This window comes from Notothenia rossii (assembly GCF_949606895.1).
Source record: "Notothenia rossii genome assembly, chromosome: 3".
Lineage (NCBI taxonomy): Eukaryota > Metazoa > Chordata > Actinopteri > Perciformes > Nototheniidae > Notothenia > Notothenia rossii.
The window spans coordinates 17,324,671-17,343,179 of record NC_136901.1 but is presented as its reverse complement, the minus strand read 5'-3'; the positions used below and the strand labels follow the sequence as shown (position 1 = coordinate 17,343,179).

Sequence of the window (18,509 nt, the reverse complement as noted above, 5' to 3'; positions counted from 1 at the left end):
TAATCCCTGGTTCAAGCCTGATACAAACCATGTTTACGCTGGTTTAAACTTGTTCTGTCCCTGATTTAACCCTGTGTTCAGCCCTGATATATTACCCAATTTAACACTGGATATTCCAGTTTTTACCTGGTGTAACCCTGATATAATCCCTGATTTAACACTCACATTTTCTCATGTTGAACCCTGAATCAACCCAAATGTGATCACCTGTTTTCCCCTGATTTAAATCTTATGTTTAAGCCTGATACAAACCATGTTTACGCTGGTTTAAACTTGTTTTATCACTGATTTAAGCCTGTGTTCAAACCTGATATATTATCCAATTCAACCCAGGAAGGAAATCCTGTTTCACCCGGTGTAAAACTAAGATATCTCTGTTCTTAATCATCTTTTTTACCCTGTTTGTAACGCTGATTTAATCTTGGTTCAAACCTAACAACCCTGATATAATTCCAGTATTTATCCCAGTATTTAGCGAAGTATAAACTCAGTATTTATCCCAGTCGTAGTCCCAGTATAAACCCAGTAGTAGTCCCAATATCAACCCAGTAGTAGTCCCAATATCAACCCAGTAGTAGTCCCAATATCAACCCAGTAGTAGTCCCAATATCAACCCAGTAGTAGTCCCAATATCAACCCAGTAGTAGTCCCAATATCAACCCAGTAGTAGTCCCAATATCAACCCAGTAGTAGTCCCAATATCAACCCAGTAGTAGTCCCAATATCAACCCAGTAGTAGTCCCAATATAAACCCAGTAGTAGTCCCAATATCAACCCAGTAGTAGTCCCAATATCAACCCAGTAGTAGTCCCAGTATAAACCCAGTAGTAGTCCCAGTATCAACCCAGTAGTAGTCCCAGTATAAACCCAGTAGTAGTCCCAATATCAACCCAGTAGTAGTCCCAATATCAACCCAGTAGTAGTCCCAATATCAACCCAGTAGTAGTCCCAATATCAACCCAGTAGTAGTCCCAATATCAACCCAGTAGTAGTCCCAATATCAACCCAGTAGTAGTCCCAATATCAACCCAGTAGTAGTCCCAATGTCAACCCAGTAGTAGTCCCAGTATAAACCCAGTAGTAGTCCCAATATCAACCCATTAGTAGTCCCAATATCAACCCAGTAGTAGTCCCAATATCAACCCATTAGTAGTTCCAATATCAACCCAGTAGTAGTCCCAATATCAACCCAGTAGTAGTCCCAATATCAACCCAGTAGTAGTCCCAATATCAACCCAGTAGTAGTCCCAGTATAAACCCAGTAGTAGTCCCAATATCAACCCATTAGTAGTCCCAATATCAACCCAGTAGTAGTCCCAATATCAACCCATTAGTAGTTCCAATATCAACCCAGTAGTAGTCCCAATATCAACCCAGTAGTAGTCCCAATATCAACCCAGTAGTAGTCCCAATATCAACCCAGTAGTAGTCCCAGTATAAACCCAGTAGTAGTCCCAATATCAACCCAGTAGTAGTCCCAATGTCAACCCAGTAGTAGTCCCAGTATAAACCCAGTAGTAGTCCCAATATCAACCCATTAGTAGTCCCAATATCAACCCAGTAGTAGTCCCAATATCAACCCAGTAGTAGTCCCAATATCAACCCAGTAGTAGTCCCAATATCAACCCAGTAGTAGTCCCAATATCAACCCAGTAGTAGTCCCAGTATAAACCCAGTAGTAGTCCCAATATCAACCCATTAGTAGTCCCAATATCAACCCAGTAGTAGTCCCAATATCAACCCAGTAGTAGTCCCAGTATAAACCCAGTAGTAGTCCCAATATCAACCCATTAGTAGTCCCAATATCAACCCAGTAGTAGTCCCAATATCAACCCATTAGTAGTTCCAATATCAACCCAGTAGTAGTCCCAATATCAACCCAGTAGTAGTCCCAATATCAACCCAGTAGTAGTCCCAATATCAACCCAGTAGTAGTCCCAATATCAACCCAGTAGTAGTCCCAATATCAACCCAGTAGTAGTCCCAGTATAAACCCAGTAGTAGTCCCAATATCAACCCAGTAGTAGTCCCAATATCAACCCAGTAGTAGTCCCAATATCAACCCAGTAGTAGTCCCAATATCAACCCAGTAGTAGTCCCAATATCAACCCAGTAGTAGTCCCAATATCAACCCAGTAGTAGTCCCAGTATAAACCCAGTAGTAGTCCCAATATCAACCCAGTAGTAGTCCCAATATCAACCCAGTAGTAGTCCCAATATCAACCCAGTAGTAGTCCCAGTATAAACCCAGTAGTAGTCCCAATATCAACCCAGTAGTAGTCCCAGTATAAACCCAGTAGTAGTTCCAATATCAACCCAGTAGTAGTCCCAGTATAAACCCAGTAGTAGTTCCAATATCAACCCAGTAGTAGTCCCAGTATAAACCCAGTAGTAGTCCCAATATCAACCCAGTAGTAGTCCCAATATCAACCCAGTAGTAGTCCCAGTATAAACCCAGTAGTAGTCCCAATATCAACCCAGTAGTAGTTCCAATATCAACCCAGTAGTAGTCCCAGTATAAACCCAGTAGTAGTTCCAATATCAACCCAGTAGTAGTCCCAGTATAAACCCAGTAGTAGTCCCAATATCAACCCAGTAGTAGTCCCAATATCAACCCAGTAGTAGTCCCAATATCAACCCAGTATTATCCCCTGACCTGCTCCAGGGCGGTGATCTGGCAGCTTGGCAGGTCTGGGTGCAGTGGGTGTTGGGTCTTCAGGACTCTGATGAACAGATCCAGGCAGTTCTGGTCCTGGTCCAGCAGGGGGGCCGCCTCCTGGCTGAACTTCCCCAGGATCAGGAGCACCAGCTGGGCCTCGTCTCTCAGCAGTGGGGGGACGTCCGGAGCACTCTGATCCAGGAGATTCTCCAGGACTGGGAGCAGGCCCGCCAGCACCGACTTGGGGGGTAACAGGGATTATTACATTTTTAAAAGAGATTAAACTATATGTTTCTCGTGGCTCAGTCAGTAGGGGCTTGGACTGGGAGCTGAGGGTCGCCGGTTCAAGTCCCCGAACAGACTTAAAGTATGCAGTGGGGACTGATACTTGGTGAGGTCCCAGTTCACCGCCTACCCTGCCGTGCTGCCCTTGAGCAAGGCACCGGACATCCCCCTTGGCCTTTGGTGTCACAACATTTTTTAGGGCACAAAGGCCACATGCCAGGGCATAAAGGCCATTGAGGGAAACATTAGGATTTGGAGCTTACAAATAAATAACTTAACACACAAATGACATGGAAAACAGATCACTTTTTTAATATCAATAATGTCAAACATTATATCATCATAGGCCTATGCCTCCTTAGTATTAGCATTAATACAATTGTATGAAATTGGTATGCTTTCTATCTACAACTTCTCCCATTAAAAAATCCACGCATTTTAAAAGGTTTTTCGCCTGCCGTCTTGTCTGCAGACTTGTCAAAGCATTAATTCATGGTTTTTACTAACCGTTATCAGTATGTTGTTACTTCGGCATCACTTTGAGTGATGAACACGCTGCTGAAGGTTAATCCAATGTCTCTGTGTCACTTTGAAATGATTACTGATAATCCATCATAACATGTACAGTGGGGCAAAAAAGTATTTAGTCAGCCACCAATTGTGCAAGTTCTCCCACTTAAAAAGATGAGGCCTGTAATGTTCATCCTAGGTATACCTCAACTATGAGAGACAAAATGAGAAGAAAAAAAATCCAGAAAATCACATTGTCTGATTTTTAAAGACTTTATTTGCAAATTATGGAAAAAATAAGTATTTGGTCACCTACAAACAAACACGATTTCTGGCTCTCACAGACCTGTAACTTCTTCTTTAAGAGCCTCCTCTGTCCTCCACTTGTTAACTGTATTAATGGCACCTGTTTGAACTCGTTATCAGTATAAAAGACACCTGTCCACAACCTCAAACAGTCACACTCCAAACTCCACTATGGCCAAGACCAAAGAGCTGTCAAAGGACACCAGAAACAAAATGGTAGACCTGCACCAGGCTGGGAAGACTGAATCTGCAATAGGTAAGCAGCTTGGTGTGAAGAAATCTACTGTGGGAGCAATTATTAGAAAATGGAAGACATACAAGACCACTGATAATCTCCCTCGATCTGGGGCTCCACGCACGACCTCACCCCGTGGGGTCAAAATGATCACAAGAACGGTGAGCACAAATCCCAGAACCACACGGGGGGACCTAGTCAATGACCTGCAGAGAGCTGGGACCAAAGTAACAAAGGCTACCATCAGTAACACACTACGCCGCCAGGGACTCAAATCCTGCAGTGCCAGACGTGTCCCCCTGCTTAAGCCAGTACATGTCCGGGCCCGTCTGAAGTTTGCTAGAGAGCATTTAGATGATCCAGAAGAGGATTGGGAGAATGTCATATGGTCAGATGAAACCAAAATAAAACTTTTTGGTAAAAACTCAACTAGACGTGTTTGGAGGAGAAAGAATGCTGAGTTGCATCCAAAGAACACCACACCTACTGTGAAACATGGGGGTGGAAACATCATGCTTTGGGGCTGTTTTTCTGCAAAGGGACCAGGACGACTGATCCGTGTAAAGGAAAGAATGAATGGGGCCATGTATCGTGAGATTTTGAGTGACAACCTCCTTCCATCAGCAAGGGCATTGAAGATGAAACGTGGCTGGGTCTTTCAGCATGACAATGATCCCAAACACACCGCCCGGGCAACGAAGGAGTGGCTTCGTAAGAAGCATTTCAAGGTCCTGGAGTGGCCTAGCCAGTCTCCAGATCTCAACCCCATAGAAAATCTGTGGAGGGAGTCAAAAGTCTTTGTTGCCCAGCGACAGCCCCAAAACATCACTGCTCTAGAGGAGATCTGCATGGAGGAATGGGCCAAAATACCAGCAACAGTGTGTGAAAACCTTGTGAAGACTTACAGAAAACGTTTGACCTCTGTCATTGCCAACAAAGGGTATATAACAAAGTATTGAGATGAACTTTTGTTATTGACCAAATACTTATTTTCCACCATCATTTTCAAATAAATTCTTTAAAAATCTGATTTTCTGGATTTTTTTTTCTCATTTTGTCTCTCATAGTTGAGATATACCTAGGATGAAAATGACAGGCCTCTCTCATCTTTTTAAGTGAGAGAACTTGCACAATTGGTGGCCGACTAAATACTTTTTTGCCCCACTGTATGTCTGAGTTTTCATATAGAGTGTATGAGAGCCACAACCCAGCTTCCGGTTTTGGGCATGCTGGCTGCGCTGCACCAATGGTAATGTTTAGATGGATTTTAGGAACTTCCCCTCGATTCTATTGGCTCTAACGGTTCAAAAGTGGTGTCAATCTCCAAAATCGACCGATGGGTTCCAGAGATCTGGCAAATCCACCCAAATGACCCCAGAAGTGTTTTTTTCTCTAAACCTCTCTGAAAAAGGTCAAATTTAACTTGTTTTGCATAAATCTTGATACAGCAGTGTTTCCCCAGCGCCAATGGAGCCCCGGCGCCTCCCCTGAAATTCAAAGTGTTTTTTTATATATATATATAACACCAAATTGCAACTGAAGTAATCTATTTACGGTCACTGTTCACATTGAACATGTGCTCTTTTATTAAATTAACTAAACGCTTTCATTTTAAGTTGTGAGTTTAGTGTTTTTGACCCTAAGAAACACTGATGCATTAATCAATACCAATAATCCACAGCTCCTCTCTCTGCTCCAGAGGATTTAAAAAAAATATATAAATATAAAAAAACAGGCTCTGGGCTCAACTGGTTAAGCCCTGAGCCTGTTCAGGCCTCAGGCTCGAAAATGACATTCCCAGAACAAATGACTATTTCTTCACTTCTAAAAGGGGTAAATGAATCATCTTTTTTCTCAAAGCAATGATAAACTTGTGAGTTGGATGTAGAAAAGTCAGAATATATATATATATATTTTTTTTTTAAATAAATTCAGATTGAACAAAAAAAAAAACATTACTTAACCACCCTTGAATGATGGGATAGGAATCCAAACTATAACATATAATAAGTACCCTGTATCAAGATTGATGCAAAATAAGTGAAATCTTTGGAGAAAAAAAACACTTTGGGTGCATTTTCCATATCTCTGGCCCCCCTCGGTCGATTTTGATGATTGACACCTCTTCTTAACCGTTAGAAGCCAATAGAATCGAGGGGAAGTTCCTCAAATCCATCTAAACATTACCCATTGGTGAATACCAGAAGCTGTCATACACTCTAGTACAGGGGTCGGCAACCTTTTTGATATGAAGTGCCATTTAAAAAAAAAAATGTTATCAGCGTGCCAACGATCGATAATTATCAACGGGGGGGGGGGGGTTGAGGAGCTTGACGCTCGTCAACTATCAGCAGGAGGGCGGGGGAGCCTCGCTGCGGGGAAGCAGTGTGTGGACCTGTCAGCGCAACTTACATGATGCCGAATTTAACAAACACATTTAAATAATTTGTTTAAACGGCATAATAATAAGGACGATCGTCCGTTCTGTGGTTCTCCAGAACACACAAGTTATGATATTAGGGTCATGCAGAGTGAGATGAGATCGCTGTCCCTTTAAGAGAGAGAGAGAGAGAGGGGTGCGGCTTGTTCATGTGTGTTTGTGAATGGTAGAGCGACAGTGAGGGAACGTGTGTATGTTTCTGGAAGTGAAACGGGAAAGCAGAAAAACAGAGGTCTGTGATGTATTTTGTGAAACAGAAGAACAGCTAAATAAATGCAACGGCCTCCCAAGAAGAGCTTGCCTCTCTCCAGTCATTTAAGCTAAAGTGGGTTATTGAACCTGAAGCTTGTTGCTTCTGCCCTCCTCGACTACGGTCTGGGAGCCGACAGGAAAGTTCTACACACAGATGGCCAGTCTGTCCCTTTGTAGCATATTATTTCGATGAGCAGATCGCCACTGGGCTTTCAACTAAAGACACAGCCACGCAAAAACTGCGGCATTTGTACAGCTCCTTATGGGTACTGCAATTAGTGAAGTGCTTTCCTCCGTGGTGAAACGATCAGCACTGCACCACGGAGGAAAGCGGCAGAGAGTCAACTGGAGATAAAGAGAGCGGGGCTGCGTTGCGTGCATGGCTTCCTTCTGCAGGTAACGGGGAGACGAGCTCTGGCGGCGGTCTCGCGTTCAGGATCCGAAAAATTAATTTAAATATTTTGCACACTTATTCCACTTATTCCTAGTGTGCCACTGGTTACGGTGCTGCGTGCCAATGCTGGCACGCGTGCCAGGGGTTGCTGACCCCTGCTCTAGTAGCTATCATAGCAGCTATATATGAAAACTCCGTTATTGACATACAAATGGAATGATGGATTATCAATAATCATTTCAAAGGGACACAGACACATTGAATTAACCTTCAGCAGCGTTTTTATCGTTTTAAATGCCATTGAACACAACTTTTGATCAGAACAACGGCAAAGGTAAGACAATGTCCCGTGTTTATCCGTAAAGCTACGTGGTGTGATGTCTGGGTTTGCTTCCCATGCCTCAAGTTCTGATCGCCCAGTATATTTCTGGAATCTGTGGAATCTCAGCTTGCTAATCGATATCTTGTTTGTGCAGATCCGATAAGTAATAAGGGTATTTTACCGTGAGTTCTGTGCTAAGTGCGTTAGCATTTTTTCGCTCAGGGCTAATTCAGAGCCTTTGTTATTACCCTTGTGTTTTGTTTAGCTAAAAATATTGTTAATATTGTCTGATAGCTGAGTTTCTTCCCGTTAATTGGGTATGACACATTCATAGGTTTTTAAATGTTAAGAAGCCCTGAGACAAAGTTTTGTGAGAATAAAAACAGCAGGCCTCCGGGTTTAACAGGTTAACGAAGTTGACTACAGGTGTTTGTTGGTCTCTCACCGATCCGTTGACGTGTCTCAGGTTTCTCAGCAGACAGGTGGCGCTGTAGGACGGACAGCAGGACATCTGCACGCTCTGCAGCAGAGGCTGAAGAGAAACCACACTCTGATCCTGGAGGACGCCCAGAGCCTGCAGGGAGCAACAGTCATACGATAATCATAAGTCATAAGATATACTGTTGAAAGTGTATTATATTTATCTCATATTAAATAATATTTCCTGCTCACCTGGCTCAGGTAAGCGGGGTCAGCGATGATCTCCTCGGAGGTCTTTAGGAGCTTCTCTGTGATTGGCTGGAAAGGAGAGGCGCTGGCTGCTGATAGGTTCTGCAGAGCGCTAAGCCCCGCCCTCCTCACCTCCCTCACCGGAGAGGAGAGACAGCAGAGCAGAGAGGGAATCACTGGGGGAAATATAGAGAAAATATGTTAATTTGAGGCCACATTGCTTTGGCATACTTTAACATAGAATAAAGATTAAAGGTTTAAATGAATCTCCAGACTCTCCTCTTTATTGGACTTAAAGGGTTTTTTGAAAGACCGGCTGGTTTTCCTAAAATCCCAATTTAAGTTTAGTGAAGATCGGTCTGGCCGATAGACGAACCTCAGATTGAGGAGGAACAATGCGGATTCCGTCCTGGTCGTGGAACGACGGATCAGCTTTTTATTCTCGCAAGGACCCTGGAGGGGGTTTGGGAGTACGCTTATCCGGTCTACATGTGTTTTGTATGAGGCGTATGACTGAGTTCCCAGGGAGTTACTGTGGGAGGTGCTACCCATGGAGTGAGGGGTCTCGACTCAGGGCCATCCAATCTATGTACTCCCAAAGCTAGAGCTGTGTCGGGGTCCTCGGCAGTAAGTCGGACCCATTTCCGGTGAGGGTTGGCCTCTGCCAGGGCTGCGCTTTGTCACCAATCCTGTTTTTGATATTCATAGACAGGATTTCAAGGCGTAGTCGTGGGGGAGGGGCTTTGCAGTTCGGTGGGCTAAGGATTGCGCCACTGCTTTTTGCAGATGATGCGGTTCTAATGGCTTCCTCGGTCTGCGACTTTCATCACTCACTGGACGCAGCTGGGTGCGAAGCAGTTTGGATGAGGATCAGCACCTCCAAATCTGAGGCCATGGTTCTCAGCAGGAAACCGATGGACTGTCCACTCCAAGTAGGGAATGAGTCCTTACCCCAAGTGAAGGAGTTCAAGTATCTCGGGGTCTTGTTCTCGAGTGAGGGAACAATGGAGCGTGATATGGGTCGGAGAATCGGAGCAGCGGGAGCGGTACTGCAGTCACTTTACCGCACCGTTGTGACGAAAAGGGAGCTGAGCCAGAAGGCAAAGCTCTCTGTCTACCGCGCCATTTTCGTTTCTACCCTCACCTATGGTCATGAAGGATGGGTCATGACCGAAAGAACGGGATCACGGATACAAGCGGCCGAGATGGGTTTTCTCCGTAGGGTGGCTGGTGTCTCCCTTAGGGATAAGGTGAGAATTTCATTCATCTGGGAGGGACTCGGAGTAGAACAGCTTCTCCTTTGCGTTGAAAGGAGCCAGTTGAGGTGGTTCGGGCACCTTGTAAGGATGCCACCTGTGCGCGTCTCTAGGGAGGTGTTCAAGGCAGGTCCAGCTGGAAGGAGACCAAGGGGCAGACCTAGGACCAGGTGGAGGGATTATATCTCTTCGCTGGCCTTGGAATCCACCAGTCAGAGCTGGTTGATGTGGCTAGGGAAAGGGAAGTTTGGGGCTCTCTGCTGGAACTGCTACCACGGATAAGCGGGAGAAGACGGATGGATGGAATTAGTCAGCGTTGTCTCGGTGTCTTCATGATATGAAATGGATCTCGCCTAAAGGGGATCACAGTGACAAAAACAGCTGCCTCGCGTAAGACATGATACATCTTCTGCTGGTGGGAAAGCCGAACACTTTAGGAAAACTGTTGGCACAGACACATTATACTGACTAAATACACAATAATCTCACAAATGGTTCATAAGGGCGCTCAGATGCTCACTGCAAAAACATCGAATCCAAAAGATTTTCAGAAAAACCGGCAAAGCTGATAATCATCATTACTTTGAGCGAGACTGCAGCCGGTCACCTTGTTGCTAGGCAGACTGTAGTTTTTATCAACATGCAGAGTATAAACAGATGTGATTGGTCCTCACCGGGGGACTGTGCGGAGCTGAGTTCCTGCAGCATGACGGCGCTCTGATTGGTCAGCAGTGCCGCCCCCATGTACAGCGCCCGGGTCTGCAGGACGGCGTCCACCTGTACGTCAAGCTGGTCTCCATGGTTATCGACGTAACCCCACATCATGCACAGGAAACGAAAGAGCAGCGGGGGGGAGGGGAAGTGCACCTGGGGGGGGGGGGGTTAGATGTGTTGGAACATCCTGATTAAATTCACAGGCATCACACCTCCTCACATACCTTAGTTGTGTTAGATAACAACAAAGGAGACTTTAGCCAATACATCCTGATTAAATTAAGATGTTTTGTGTTTTTTTTGGACAAAATTAAAACGTGATTATTATTTTATTATTTATTTAATGACCTCACATACCTGTATGAGCAGCTTCATCAGGTCCCTGCAGGCTACAGCGTTCGGGCCCTCAGAGGCCCCTCTAATGAGGAGGCTGGAGATCTGCAGCATCAGGCTTAGGTAACCGCAGGTGTTGTTGTCCAGTTTCTCTGGGTTCCACCACACCCCCGCTGCACGGTTAATAAATAAAAAATTCGCAAAAAACACACAATTTATCACAGCCACAAACTGCAAAAATATAATATTTTTTCTCTGATTTTGACCTTTCTGACAGTCCTTGAATGCGTGTGTGACACGTTTCAATCAAGAAAAATTAAAAAATAAGCTTAGTTATATTGTTATTAAAACTGCTTCATTCTATAAATACAAAGTTGCCAAAAATAAAGTCAGTGCTCTGAGCAGATCCTGGAAAATACATGAACTCACAAAATACAAAAAATTCATTAAAATCTGCAAAATCTGTATTTATATTCCTTTTCGAACCTTGAACACATTCCAATTAAAGTGTTATAATAGTTCCATAGCACCCTGAATTAACCTTATTTTAGAAAAATATCGAACATTTTCCTTGGATAAACATTTCTGCATAGATTAAATACATTTTATATAAATAAATCAACGAAATGCCTCTTGTTTCCGTGAACTATGGATTTACACTGCACAAAAGACTACCCATTATTGTGCTGTTTCCATTGAAAAAGGCTTTTATTTTTGAAAGGAAAAACGAGTCCACAGGGAGGAAAATGTGACAAAATCCTGTATATTTTATACGTTATAAATCTATTATATATATTATTAACATGATTTTGTACCTTTGAAGGCGTTGTTGGGGCAGCACAGGTTTGAGATAAAGTCTCTGAGCAGAGCGACGAGGACGCTACTGAACGTCAGCTGATCAGCGCTGAGCAGGAAGTGAGAGAACACCATGGAGAAGGACGACACTTCCTGTTTATATACAGAGGAAAATAACAATATTATTATAATATCCATTTAAAGATCTTTAATCAATAACCTGCTTCCTAGTATTCTTAAATGATCATTTTATATTTAGGGGTGCAACAACGAATCGATAAAAATCAATTGCCAAAAAAGTTGGCAACGAATTCAGTTATCGATTAGTTGGGTATATATTGTTTCTGTTTGCGGAGTTGGCTACGTCACTTGGGGGAAAAAAACATTCGAAAAATGGCGGAGAGAAGCACGGTCCAACTAAAATCTTAAACAGCGTGGGAGCACTTCACTTCAACCTGTTAAGCCCCAAGCCTGTTTTTCAGGTCTCAGGCTCGAAAATGACATTTCCAGAACAAATGAACATAACTACACTTCTAAAATGGGAAAATTAATAATCTTTTTTGTCAAAGTAATGATAAACCTGTGAGTTGGATGTAGAAAAGTCAGAATCAATATAGATGTTTTTTATTTTAAAGAAAATTCAGATTGAACATAGTAAAAAAAACTGTAAATGGTAGTGTCCGTCCAAAAATTATTTTTTACTTATAGTGAAAACCACCCTTGGATGATCGGTTAGTAGGGGTGTAACGGTTCACAAACATTTCGGTTCGGTACGTACCTCGGTTTTTAGGTCACGGTTCGGTACGTTTTCGGTACAGCAGAAACAATTATATATATAAATATATATATATTTTTTTTAATTATTATTACACTGTGAATAATGTATTCACTCAAATAAATACAAAATATAATAAAATAAACATTAAGGTGCAGCATTTCGATGAACTGAAATAATCTGTATTTGAACTGTACAGTACTAGTACCTAAGCAGCCAGTTTGACATTAGGACTTGCTTGTCATTGTATTTTCATGTTTTTTTAAATAAAGATTTGCCTTGCTGAAAGGGCAGATCTGCTGGCACTAACAATGTCTCCTGCTGTGGAGAACACCCTCTCTCTAGGGACAGAGGTAGCAGATACAGCCAGGTAGCGCTTTGCTAACATGGCAACATAAGGATATTTGGCGTTTGTAATAGCTTTGGCTCGGTCTGAGCTTTTTGCGAGTGGTGGAGGCTTAAAGAGCAACTTCCAGGTTAAAGACACCTGTGAATAAATGTGTAGGAAAATGATGAATACACTAGATTTTCAAAAAAATACACAGTAATATACACTACAGTGACATCTGGCGTTGTTTTTGTAAGAAATGTTCACTTCCGCATAAAAAAGCCTCGGCACGTGACCTCCCGCGTGTGACGTAACACGGGGGAAACAAGGGGGAGAGCGGCCGGTGTAACGTATTAGATCCCAATGCTAGTTTCGACACAGAAGACACAGAAGAAGTTGAACATGAATATTCGAATGCATATGACGGACCACAACCTTATAATTATGAGCCTGCTAGGCGTCCAAGAGACCAGGAGCAGCCAAGGATTAGAAGAAATAACGGCCATCGGAGAGAAATTGAGCTGTGGTGTGAGGAGAACCAGTGGAGAACTGGGCAGCTATCTTGGTGAGTGACCGGCGTTAGCTACAGAATGTTAGCTAACGTCACATCACAACATTGTGAAGTTAGCTATCATATATCAGGCTATAACTAAAGTAGCATTGATAATATAGTAACGTTACTGGCAGGACTGTTGATACTGATCCATAGAGAAGAGAGAGAAGTAATACGGTTTCCTGATAAAGCTGTGGAGAGTATGTGCTGCAGGGAGGTGGATGCACAACGCACCCAGGAACGAACGCTAGCTCCGGTCCTTTTTACTGTGGACTCGATGTCCTGACAGGCTGGTATTTGTGAAACCTGCACAAACACAATACTGCACCATGATTACAAATGGTGAAATGCAATGTAAAACTACCGAAAAATACCAGCTCCTTAAAACACAACCGCTCTACTCAACGCAACTCCACTATACCCGCGGTCGGAGAGCGGAGATGTGTCCCCTGCGTGATGTAATATGACGCGTTTGACGTATGACCTTAAAAAAAACCGTTTTTAAGAGCAGAGCTCAAAATTGCTCCTTTCCCTCTGAATTCCTGCCCTTATGTCTCGTAAAACATATCAAATCCTGCATTCACTTTTTTAAGTGTAATTTTCAAGCAAGTTTAAGCATAAATGTAGAAAAAATAAAAACCTGCAAGATGCTCTTTAAATGCTAGTGGGAGTTGGGTTTGCACTTCAGTCTTTTTTATTTTGGTACCGGTGATATTCACGTTCGGGTGATGCTTTTTCAAATGAGTGTGCAAGTTTGATGTATTGCCAGCCGGGTAACCAATGTTAGTTGAACAATGCCGACAAACAGCTTTGGTTCGGTCCACCCGTCTTTGTCCGTCATCCTTGTACGTAACTGCGAAACCAAAATGTTCCCAAACCGGAGACTTCAATGATGCTGGAGGATTTTCGAGCCCAACTTTATCTGCGTTCGCCATTTCCTCAAATTACTGACTACATTTGAACGCATCCCTGTGACCAGCTCTCATAGTATGCCTCTCGTCCAATGAAATGACTTGCTCGCTCTATGACGCGTTGAACCCAATGTGAGCAAATTACTGAATGCTGCGACCTGAGATTACTTCCAAAAAGTTGTTCACGTACTCAATTTTTTACGTTTAACGTTATATAAGATCGGTACACACGTGTACGTGTACCGAAGGGCCTGTACTGAATCATTTACAGGTACGACGGTACGTATACCGTTACACCCCTATGGGTTAGTAGACTAAAAGCTTTAGGAATCCAAAGTACAACATATAATAAGTACCCTGTATCAAGATTGATGCAAAACAAGTGACATTTGACCTTTTTAGTGAGGTTTAGAAAAAAAAACTCCACCTCTGGGTTCATTTGGATGGAAATGGGCCTTTTTGCAGTTTCTCTGGATTTTGATGCCTCTTTTCAACCGTTAGAGCCAATAGAATCGAAGGGGAATGTCCACATACACACCAACGTTACCATTGAGAAGTGGGGGCTATGTGCACGCAGTTTGCCCAAAGTGAAAAATATCTTACGCTCTGAAATCTGAAAACTTAAAACTAGGTTTATTGCTGATGGATTATCAGAAATCATTTCAAAGTGACACAGACACATTGGATTAACCTATGGATTAACCTTCAGCAGCGTTTTTATCATTTTAATTCCATTGAAGACAACTTTTGATCAGACAACAACAAAGGTAAGACATATTGCCGTGTTGGCTACCTAATGCCATGTGTTGTGATGTCTGTTTTTGTTTCTCATTTCGCGAGTTCTGATCATGGAGTGGTGATACAGATACCCATCGAATCTGTGTAATCTCATGATGCCAATCGATATGTTGGATTTGCATTTACGATAAGTAATAACGGTTTTATACCGTGAGTAAGGGCTGTCCCGAATACAATGTTTTATAGTTATTTGCAGAGGTGGGGACTCGAGTCACATGACTTGACTCCGACTCGAGTCGCATATTTGGACTTGAGACTTGCTTGACTAACATTGATAAAAGAGTTGACTTTGACTTGGTATTCATGACTTGAGACTTGACTTAAGCTTGAGACAGATGACTTGAAAGGACTTGATTTTTTTTAATAAAATATTTGCGTTTGTTTTTGTATTGAGATATTACGTTTAGTTTTTTTGAAATGTGATTATAGCGCCATGCGTGCAAACCTGGCAACCCACTAGTAGGCAGGAGTGTCAGTTAACATGGCAGCGGCTAGTGGTACTCCAAAAATAGTCAAGTTTGGACTCAAGGATTATGTTGTTGATGACGCTAATAAAAAGAGAACAGCGGTATGCAGGGTCGGCAGCATAAAGATCGGTGACAGGACCACCACAACATCCAACTTCATTCGTCACTACAAAAAACCCCACAGAGAAAGGTGCGTGCATGTGTTGTGTTAGCTAGAAAGCTACGTTTAAGCTACGTTAGACTTGGTTTCAAATCGATTAAGCAAAGAGAAGACAAAACGGTAAATGAACACTAGAACTGCCAAGGGATTCACTTTGACTAACCCTGATACTGAAGGGCTGTCAGGAGAGAGAGAGGAAAAGAGATGCCTCGTTTATTTCCCCTGTGTTATTATCAGAAGTTACTGGAAACTTTTGAATAATGTAGTTCATCTACTTTTAGTAGTTTGTTTAAATGTTTTAATTATGTTGTTTTTGTTTTTAGAAGTGCATCATTCTTTGATTTATTGTAAAATGAATCTGAACTTTTTGATCTGTTATGATGATAAACTGAAGCAATTTCAAAATGAACCCAATTAAGTGAGTTATAAATCGTCCTACTTAGTTTATAAGGAAATTATGAAGAGGAACAAATGAAATGATTTGAAAATGATATCTATGTAGGTGCTGATGCTGTTGGCGGTTCTAGTGTTAACAGAAATTTAAATTAAATATGTGTAATGGCAAATGCCATATATGATTTTCTTACCTGGAATCCTGCCTTTTTGAACAGACTTTTTGAGTCCTAGCTATATTTTCTACAGTTCTGGGGTTAATATGAATCTAATATGATTGTCATCGGTCTAAATTAGATTTCAAATGATTAACTGTGTATGTAATGAAGATCATAGTGTGGGTTGAATCCATTTTCATAACCACTGTCTTTTAACTGATTTAAATGCGGAAACTGGGCTTATTCATCAGAATTTCTTATGACTTGACTTGACTTGCTTGCTTGACCTGAGCAATGACTTGACTTGCTTGACTAATCACCGTGACTTGGAACTTGCTTGATACTTGTAGGTCAAGACTTGAGACTTGCTCATGACTTGCACATGTAGGACTTACTCCCACCTCTGGTTATTTGTTAATGTAACCCAATTTGTGTTCTTTGAAATTGAAAAGGATATCGCATTGTGTTTGTTACTTTCGTTGCAGTTGTATATGTCTTAAGTTTAATTTGGCTTGGCTTCCTATTTATGGACATGCTTTTATTTTAAAGGAGAGGTAGCGCTGTTGACAGGAAGTTGTTGTTGCTTTGGAAACAACGTGACGGAGATTAACGGAGAAAAGTAATATCTACATATGAAGATGGAGAAAGTAAACAATAACGTTTATGCTAAGTGTTAGCACCCCCCGAAGAGGCACAAGCTCTTACGTTAATATTGGAGATTTCAATAAATTCAATTTGGAAAAAAAACAGGGAAAAAAAACGAAACAACAAACGAATAACGAAATTGAAACCCGAATAATACTCCAACGAACGAATATTCGGGTACAGCCCTACCGTGAGTTCTGTGCTAACGGCATTAGCATTTTTTCGCTCAGTGCTAATTCAGAGGCTCAGCGTTAGTCCTGTGTTTTTTTTGCTAAAAACTGTTTATTTATTGTTTAGTTTATTAAATATAAAGAAGCCCTCAGACGCTGTTTCCTGCAGATTATGCGTTTTTCCCCCTGCCGGCGGGCAGATGGGGTTAAACAGGTTAAACAACAGTCAAAAGTGTGTTACCTGCAAACTGTGTAAAATCGAACTTGCATGGCTCAACAGAACCGTAGGTTACTTGAAAAACGTAATGAAAGACTGATGGCATGTATTGCGTTTCACATCAAGCTTCTTGTTTATCTAATATGGTTGTTTGCTCAATGTTGCATGAAAAAAAAAAACCCGATCAAGGTCCCTCCGCTTAGCGTTGGTCTCTGTGATGTACTGTTGTAGCAAAGCCTGTTCACAATTTTGTTTTATTTTTTTATAACGGCTTGGCTCCATTCAAGCCTATTAAAAAAAAGCATACATTTGGGTTGTTTTTGTGTGTTGTCAAGTTGGATTTGGATTAAAAAGAGAAATTGCATACATTTTTTTATGTTTTACTTATAAAAACCCTTTGTTAGAAAAATAAGTTACTACTAAAAGTTTTAAATATATTAGGAAACTGTGTGACAAGTGCTTTTTATTAAATACAATTTAAATAGTAGAAAGCAGTTCTAAAAATGATCAGAAATATATATGAAAATCTGAAAAAAATTATGTACATGTTTATACATGTTGACTCGTATAATAAATAAAAGAGTATTTCCATACTTCATACAATCATTTGAATAATTATGGATAAAGTCAGTGTGCAGACTCTGACCTGAGTCTCTGTGGAGGAGGGTAGGTTGTCACCCCTGCAGGCCTCCAGCAGGGGGCGCTCCAGCAGCTGGTAAACACTCTGGGCGGTGATGATGTGCTGCATCTCGCTCAGCTCCCCCAGGACCTGCAGCAGGACCCGGGTCAGAACCACGAAAGAGGTCCGCGCCCCGAGGGAGGGGCCCTTCTGCTGCTCTACCAGCGCAGACAGCTTCTCCAGCTGAAAGACAACATTTAACATTTTAATAAACGCATTTACGGACTTTATTTTTCTGTATTAACTAGGGGTGTAACGGTTCACAAACATTTTGGCTCGGTACGTATATCTTTTTTTTTGGTCACGGTTCGGTTCGTTTTCGATACAGCAGAATTTTTTTTCGCAAAACATATGTCTTTTTTTAAAAATTATTATTAAACTGTGAATAATGTATTCACTCAAATAAATACAAAATATGATCAAATAAACATTAAGGTGCAGCATTTCGATGAACTGAAATAATCTGTATTTGAACTGTACTGTACTCGTACCTAAGCAGCCAGTTTGACATTAGGACTTGCTTGTCATTGTATCTTCATGTTTTTTTAAAGAAAGATGAACTTGTCCACATTGCTTGCCGAAAGGCCAGATCTGCTGGCACTAACAATGTCTCCTGCTGTGGAGAACACCCTCTCTCTAGGGACCGAGGTAGCAGGTACAGCCAGGTAGCGCTTTGCTAACATGGCAACATAAGGATATTTGCCGTTTGTAATAGCTTTGGCTCGGTCTGAACTTTTTGCGAGTGGTGGAGGCTTAAATGCTAGTGGGAGTTGGGTTTGCAACTCAGTCTTTTTTCTTTTGGTACCGGTGATATTCACGTACGGGTGATGCCTTTTCAAATGAGTGTGCAAGTTTGATGTATTGCCAGCCGCGTAACCAATGTTAGTTGAACAATGGCGACAAACAGCTTTGGTTCGGTCCACCTGTCTTTGTCCGTCATCCTTGTACATTTGAACATTTGACGAATCCCTGTGACCAGCTCTCATAGTATGCCTCTCGTCCAATGAAATGACTTGGTCGCTCTATGACGCGTTGAACCCAATGTGAGCAAATTACTCTGAATGCTGCGACGCAGCTCCTGAGAT

At 42.0% G+C, this 18,509-nt stretch overlaps 1 protein-coding gene across 2 annotated transcripts in view; it reads right to left on the bottom strand.

The window, feature by feature from the left end:
* The window catches only part of heatr1 (HEAT repeat containing 1), a 70,755-nt gene that overhangs the window by 26,524 nt on the left and 25,722 nt on the right, over positions 1-18,509 (bottom strand). For both annotated transcript variants that reach the window (XM_079667770.1, XM_079667771.1), the window contains exons 17-23: positions 17,392-17,607; positions 11,191-11,323; positions 10,400-10,548; positions 10,003-10,195; positions 8,076-8,248; positions 7,849-7,977; positions 2,657-2,899 (exon numbers count right to left, since the gene is read on the bottom strand). In XM_079667770.1, coding sequence (XP_079523896.1) covers positions 2,657-2,899; positions 7,849-7,977; positions 8,076-8,248; positions 10,003-10,195; positions 10,400-10,548; positions 11,191-11,323; positions 17,392-17,607 — 1,236 coding nt within the window. The remainder of the gene's footprint in view (positions 1-2,656; positions 2,900-7,848; positions 7,978-8,075; positions 8,249-10,002; positions 10,196-10,399; positions 10,549-11,190; positions 11,324-17,391; positions 17,608-18,509) is intronic.